The following is a 7,814-nucleotide window of genomic DNA, read 5'->3' on the forward strand; positions in this document are numbered from 1 at the left end:
CAATCTCCAGAAATCTAGACAGAAAGTGACTTCCTCCTTTCCCAGTGTTGTGTTCTGTGTTCTCATTAAGACTCACTCTCTCCTCCATTTATATCCCAGTCATCCAGTCACTGGCTCTTAGCCATGCTTTCACACCCCTCCATCCCCTCTTCTCTCCCAACCTCTCCCTTTTTTGGACTTCAGAACTTCAGAACTGTGAGAAATACATTTCTGTGGTTTAAGCCACCCAGCCTGTGGGATATTGTCAGGGCAGCCTTAGCAGACCCCTACACCACTCTTCTCGATAACGGTCACGAGGCAGGTAACCCTGCTCCCCACTCCTCAATCCCCGTCCTCACTCACCACCATGACAGCAGGTGATGACAAGGAGCTTGACTTTTGTTCTTACTGCAAGGGGAGGTCATTAGAACGTTTTAAGCAGGGGAGTGGCTTAAAATAATTTATACTTTAAAAATAATTACTGCTGTTTGGAGAATGTATGAGGCAAGAGTAAAAGCGGGGAGGCCGGTGAGTTTACTGCAGTCATACAGGTGAGAGATATTGGTGGCTTAGTCAGGACGGCGGATGCTCTGCTCCAGGTTACAGAGTGGAACATGCACACTCTGTCCCTGATGGCCTGCAGACTCAGCTGGGGGTGGCAGTAGAAAAAAGGGGAGGGAAGAATATCACAAAAGCTGCGTGGGTCCATGAGACACTTCTGTATCCCTGTAATAAACAAGGATATTTATATATATCCTTGAAATAAACACGCTCTTTCCCAAGTTGGTATCTGCTACTTGCAACTGGAAGAATTCAAAAGAGGAAACAGAGGATTCCTGGAGATAGAACATCTTTATCTAAAAAACAAACTGATCTCTTATGATAGAGCTTTCATATGTCTGAAATGTGTATGGTTTCATATGTGACAGAAATACAGGTTTTGTTTAATTCTATTTGAAAATGCCAAAATTCTATATTTTCATATAAAATATATTCTATATTTTCTAAATACTGTCAACAGTATTTTGTGGGAAACATATGGGAACCATTTAAAAATATTTGATCATTTAGAATGTGTGGCATAGTTTGTTGTTTGCTTTTTTTATGAATTTATTTATTTATTTATTTATTTTATTTTTGGCTGTGTTGGGTCTTTGTTGCTGCACATGGGCTTTCTCTAGTTGTGGCGAGAGGGGTCTACTCTTCCTTGTGGTGCGTGGGCTTCTCACTGCAGTGGCTTCTCCTGTTGCGGAGCACGGGCTCTAGATGCGCAGGCTTCAGTAGCTGTGGCATGCAGGCTCAGTAGTTGTGGCTCGCGGGCTCTGGAGCGCAAGCTCAGTAGTAATGGTGCACGGGCTTAGTTGCTCCTTAGAATGTGAGATTTTCCCAGACCAGCAATCAAACCTGTGTTCCCTGCATTTGCAGGCGGATTCTTAACCACTGCGCCACCAGAGAAGTCCCAGTTGTTGTTTGCTGTTTTGGTTTTGTTTGTTGGCTTGGGGATTTTTTAGTTTAGGGAACAAGTCCAACAGGGGCTAGAGAAAATTTACCATTTGGGAGAGGGCCTGTGGAAGAAAGTAAGTGCTCTCCTGAAGAGAAGGAAGGGCTAATGCGGACAGAAGCTGACTCTAATACAATTTCATTAAGGCTAATTTCTTTATAACTATTAATTATGAAACCAGTTTATTGAATGAGCTAAGTCCAGAAGGAAAGGGCTTTATTTTTCTCTCTAACCATAGCTTTACAAGCAAGTTTTGTTGAATCTCTCCCTCTATAAGGATCTATTCAGGATCTATCCTGAATCCTGAATCCCATAGATTTTAGTGACAAGTCTCATTTTAGTAATTGCACCTCTATTTCAGGCATTGAAGTGTCCAGGCCAGTCCAGTTTAACATCAGTCTCACACCTAATTCAAAATTCTGCTTGGCCCTGGCTCAGGCCTTTCTTGCAGTGAAGCGGGGAAGGAGTGTGGTCAATATCATCACTCTTCCTCCATCTTCTCTGCCTTCTCTATGTTCTGGATGTTCCCAGGCCCTTGCAAGTGAAGAGAGTATTAGAGAAAAAGGAGCAAGTCTCCCTGCAATTAACTACTGGATAAGGCAGGCAGGCCATCACGCCTCTGCCTCTGATTATGGCGGAGTCCAAATGTTGGCTCTTTCACAGGATGCATCTGTGGGTCATTCAGAGGCCTTGGGGGGATCCCACATTGCACAGCTCTTTGATGCAAGTGGCACATTCTCTGGCTGACCTCTTGCAGCACCCCCCCGACTCCCCAAGTCATACGCCACTTCTCCCTAACCCCTTGCCTCTTAGCAGTATTGTCCCTTTGCACAACAGCCTGCCCTATTAGCTAAGGTCGTATCATGACAACTGAAGCCCAGATACCCTTCCCATGGTCATTATGGCCCGCAGGAAATCCACAACTCTTCTGCCATGCCAAATAATGGAAGGGTAGGTTGCAATCACTGCTTCCTTTCTTTGCTCATCCTGCTATTTCGGGCTGCCCAAGCCGCCCTCTTACCTCCTGAATTCTCCAGGTGAGAAGCACTCATCCATTCATTCAACAAATATTTATCAAGCACCTATATTTGCAAAGCATTGTTTGCCAATAGGTGACACTCATCCAGCTCTTCCAAGAGCTCTCCAGACTCTGTCTGCCGCACTGGACCCGTGCAGTCCTGTTACTCGGCAAGCTTTCAGGCTGGGAGTAGGATGTGAGGTTACTCTTCTCCTAAGCTTAGAGCCCACCTCGTTGGCCTTTGGAAGAAATCCAAAGCAATTTCCCCATAGGTCTAGAACCTCTACTTAATGACTCTCTGATCACTTTTGAAGCCAGTCTTCTGAAAATGGGTAATATGAGTTGATAGTTACTGACCTCTTTCTGCTAGTTTTTATAATTCCAGCCTGGCTGTGTCTAATATCTGTGTAAAATGTGGTGATACTTACGGCCTTTTGTCAGCTTTGAGGCATTCGCCAAAATTCTAACACAACCAGATAACTACTATTCAATCGGTTACAAATAAATTTGGCTCTGAGTTTCCTTGGCAAGCCAGTAAATCATGTCTTTGGCCTCAACAGCCTATGACTAAGACTCTATTTCCCTTTATATACATAGACTACCAATGCCATGAGTCGCTACTGATTAATTGCATATTTGTGTAGCAAAGTCACACATTTTATAAACTATTACTCAGATGTGAAGGAAAAAAAAAGTATCTCTATTTTCCATATCTGGTCTAATTTCTCCCCCAGCCCCAAAGTAGAGCAGGATAACAGAGCAGACCAGAGGCCGATGAGGATCCACAGGACACTCCAAGTACCACTGCATACAGTTCTGAGGTTGACTCTTTCCTGCCATGAAGTCTCATAAACTCCTGCTCACACAAAATCCTCTGGGGAAAGGAGAAGAGAGGGGAAACGTCCGTGAATGACAGCATTTACTCAAAAGAGCTTGTTTCAATTTGAAACGGAATGGTTCAACCAGAAGAGACTGAGCTACCTGTCATCAGCACGTTTGAGCACCACCACAGCCCCCAGTCTGGTTCCCAGTTCAACTGAAACACAGTTTTCATTAAGTGTTTCCTGAATGCCTGGAGACAATGGAGGCAGCATCCACAATAACTTGAAAGCACAGTGTCCATCAGAATTCAAGTTAATGATGGTTTCTTAAGTTGGACTTCCGATCTTTTTATTTTTTTAAGCTTTCACATCATCATTTTCAGTGACTAGTATTAATTTAATATTAAAAGCAGCTCTAATATTAGCCCAAAACAGCCCATGTTTGCTCTTCTCCTTGGGCCATTCCAAGTAAGTTCTCTGTGCCATGAGAGCCCTCAGCTTGTGATACTTGCCAGGAATGCTGTTCTGTGGAATGGGTTCCAGCAAGATCAGGATTAAGTTATTAGATCCTTCATGGAAGAGATTGTGGTGGGCAAAGTAGAGTTCATAATGGCACCACTCACTCTGGACAAAGTTGGGAGACAAAACAAAGATGGACTTGTAACTTTTCTCAATGCAGTTTATGATATTTTCCACGATGCTCTTGCCAGGAACAAAGTTTCTCTCATGGAGACAAATTCTTATATCTTCTTTTTCTAGGTTTGGTATTAACTCATTCTTCACCCAGGCAGAATCACGTTCACTGTATGAAATAAAAGCATGGAACTGGAGAGCTCTTTGGAGTTCTCCTAAGGGTACATCCCTAGCCCTGCGCCGGGTCTGGGTCCACTGACACACCATCCTGAGATACCAGGGCAGATCCAAGTAGATACAGAGGACAGTCACGGTAACAGCCAATACCAGCCCAGGGACCCCAATGGTGACAATCAGCAGAGCTGTGTTGCAGGATAATTGAGATACATGGAAGTCCTTTAGTGGGGTTCCCTTATAGCTTTCTGGATAATCACACTTATAAGAATCAGGCCAACCCTCTACCACTTCACTTGATACTTGGCCTACACTTTGGATAAAGTCTCTTAACTCACATGTACATTGGAATGGATTGTTCCCTGCTCTTAGGGACCTAATCTTCTGGCAGCTCTGGAAGAAATCAGCTGATGGGTTGGAGACTGAATTATAGTCAATGATCAGTATGGAAAGGCTGCCAAAGGTACCACATCCAGGAAGGTGGGCTAAAGAATTGGAAGCAACATTGAGTTCTTGCAAAGTTTCCAGACTGGTGACATCTTTAGGGATGCTCCTTATTCTGTTATTGTGGAGATCAAGAACCTTGACCCTGGGAGGTAAACATCTGAAAACAGAGTCAGTAAGTATATTTGAAGATAAATTTAACACCACTATACTCCCAACCCAAGTGCAATTTCCATCATGTCTATCATATTCCAAAGAATTCCAGCTAACATCCAGTATTTCCAAAGAGAGCATATCCTTAGTCATGAGACCTACTTTGAAGAGGTCTTTTAATTCATTCTTTTGTAGAATAAGTGTCTCCAGTCTAACTAAAGTGTGGCAATTTTGAAAAACACTATCTGTGAAAATATTCTGGGTGAAGTTCAAAAATGTAAATGTGCTTGGTTTCTGAGGACAAAGCATGTGTACAAAAGGTGTGTCTGATATGGTTAACATCGTAACAGTCATCTCAGAAAACACTGTGTATAATGCTGTCTGTGAAAAAATAAAAACTCTGTTTATAATATGTTCTATATTCAGTGCTTTCAATGTTGTTTCATGATAAGTAAAAAATTCTTCACTGATGCTTTCAACTATTGTTAAATTGTAAATATTGAGATATTCTACAGGTTTGGGCCAAAGGAATTGAAAAACTCCAACCAAACATTTCCAAGTTGTTTCCATATGATTTAGGGTAAAATTCAGTAAGGTTGGCCCTCTAGTGAGTTCTGACAAAAATTTAATTAAAACTTGACAGTTGTCATCATTCAATTTAATATTAGTCAGTTGTAACCACCCTAAACTATTCACTGATATGTTCACTTGGACAGAGAAGAAGCTATTTGGGTGAAAAACAAGGTGAAGTTCCTTTGTATTCAGAATTTGAAGACTTTCTTTCTCATTTTCTTTCACAAAATAACCTTCCAAATCCAGAAGGATGCAACTTAGATGCAAGTGAGCAACTGGTAGTAGATCTAATTGCTGTAACTTTGTAGCACTTAATCCTAAGAAATTCAGTTGAGTCAAGTTGCCAAATTCCTTACAGATGGGCAGGGTATCAAAGTCATTGAATGAGAGGTCTAAATGCTTGAGACTTGTAGTGATCGGATGACAGGATATCTTCTGCAACCGATTGTGAGATAAATCCAAATATTCCAAATCCTGGTTGAACTTGAAAATACTAATATCAAGGTACTGGATTCTATTATGGGAAAGTCTCAAAACTTTCAGCCCTGAGAGAAAGCCGATGTCAGAGAGGTGAAGCTCAGATATGTAGTTTTGAGACATATCTAAGACTTTGGTTTTTGGTGACAGGTCTTTGCGAACACGAATAAGGCCTATTTTTGACATGTCCACTACAAATTCACTTTCATCAGAGAAATGGATTATGGTTCCAAATACTAAGGTCAGGATGTAAACAAAATGAAGGTTTCTGACAGCAGATCCTTTGTCTTTGGTCATGATGTTGAAGTGGCTATCCCCTAGAGGGTTGTTGCTGTTCTTCAGAACATCTTGCTATGAATCCAAATTCTAGAAATATAATATACATGAAGATGTATAAAGATTGGATGATTACTCTCAAACCTCAGCTTACTAAACACAAAATCTCAATGAGTTCTTCATTCATTATCAGAATCATTTCTGTCCCCACAATTTAATGTGTTATTTTTTCCAGTTATACAAGTTGCTTGTGCCAGGAAAGGCAATACAGACCTTGTTAGCAAAGAATTGTGGTTGTGTGTTATAACCTGTCTGGTGGCTTTCTGAGGGGTCCACTCAGGAGCATGCCTTTGTTTCATCCCATCCAACTCAGAACTTTCCCAGGGCTGCAGCAGCCTCCTGGACAGTGTTTCGAAAACCTTTAAAGGCACAAACACTAGCCACAGCCACCTGGAGCAAGGGATAAGATATGCGGCAGGCATCAGACACAGCAGAAAGCCAGAGAAGGAGGAAGCTGGGAAAGGAGATACATGGGAGAAAAAAGGCTCTAGAAATCTCCATGTATCCCAGGTAATCTAGAGGCCACACACATGCCCAAGGCTGGATGCATGCTCAGAGAGGACCTGAGAAAATCCTAAACATTCACCTCTGATTGGCTTTTAGGCTCCGTGCAAGCAGAAAGTAAAAGCTAAGGCAGAGTTGTAAACAGCCTGGATAAGCACTGAAGAAGTGCTTCAACACAGCCAATCTGCAAAGATCAGGTGTTTTTTGTTTTGTTTTGGTTTGTTTTTTTTTCTCCAGATGTTTAAGAAAATCTCTGTCAAATCACTAGCTGACCACTAAGCCAATGGAACAGAGAATTCAATGGCCACACACAAGAAGGAATACAGTCTTTACAAAAATAGTTTAGAAACATCACCAAACAGATAAACAACCACACCCCACAGCAAGCAGCAACAACAAACCCTGGGAAAGTGGAGAATCTGAGTTACCACATCCTAATATTTCTAGAGTTACCACGTTATAATATTCAAAATGTCTGACTGAAGTAAAAGAACTATGAGGCATGCAGAGAAATAAAAAAGTATTGTTCATTCACAGGAAAAAAAAATTAAAAGAACAAAGTTAGAGAACTGACACTACCCAACTTCAAGTCTTACATAAAGTTATAGCAATCAAGACAGTGTGGTATTGGTGAAAGAATGGACAGATAGATCAACTGTCCAGCACAGTGAGCTCAAAAATAAACCCATCCAAATACAGTCAACTGATCTTTTACAAAGGAGCAAAGACAATTCAGTGAAGACAGGATAGTCTTTTTTAACAAATAGTGCTGGAAGAACTAGACATTCCACATGCAAAAAAAAAAAAAAAAAAAAAAGTCTAGCTCAAAATGGACCATAGACCTAAATGTAAAATACAAAACTATAAAACTTCTAGAGGTTAGTATAGGAGAAAATCTAGGTAACCTTGAATTTGGCAATGACTTTTAGACACAACATCAAAAGTACAATCCATGAAAGAAAAAAAAGTTAAGTTGGACTTCATTAAAATTAAAATTTTCTGCTTTGCAATTAAGAAAATGAAAAGACAAGCCACAGACTGGGAGAAAATATTTGCAAAGCACATATCTGTTAAAGTACTTGTATCCAAAATAAATGAAGAACTCAAGCTCAACAGGAAAATAAACAACACAATTTAAAAATGGGCAAAAGATCTGAACAGATATTTCACCAAAGAAGATATACAAATGGCAAACAAGGAC

The 7,814-nt window shown here is 40.9% G+C and overlaps 1 protein-coding gene across 1 annotated transcript; it reads right to left on the reverse strand.

Annotated features, from left to right (window-relative positions):
• Positions 1-3,676: 3,676 nt before the first annotated feature.
• TLR6 (toll like receptor 6) lies at positions 3,677-6,070 on the reverse strand. The gene has a single exon (XM_007449410.1). It carries the CDS (start codon positions 6,068-6,070, stop codon positions 3,677-3,679), a length of 2,394 nt encoding a protein of 797 aa, XP_007449472.1.
• Positions 6,071-7,814: the final 1,744 nt, after the last annotated feature.

The sequence above is a fragment of the Lipotes vexillifer genome, unplaced genomic scaffold, assembly GCF_000442215.2.
Source record: "Lipotes vexillifer unplaced genomic scaffold, Lipotes_vexillifer_v1.1 scaffold153, whole genome shotgun sequence".
In the NCBI taxonomy this organism is placed as follows: domain Eukaryota; kingdom Metazoa; phylum Chordata; class Mammalia; order Artiodactyla; family Lipotidae; genus Lipotes; species Lipotes vexillifer.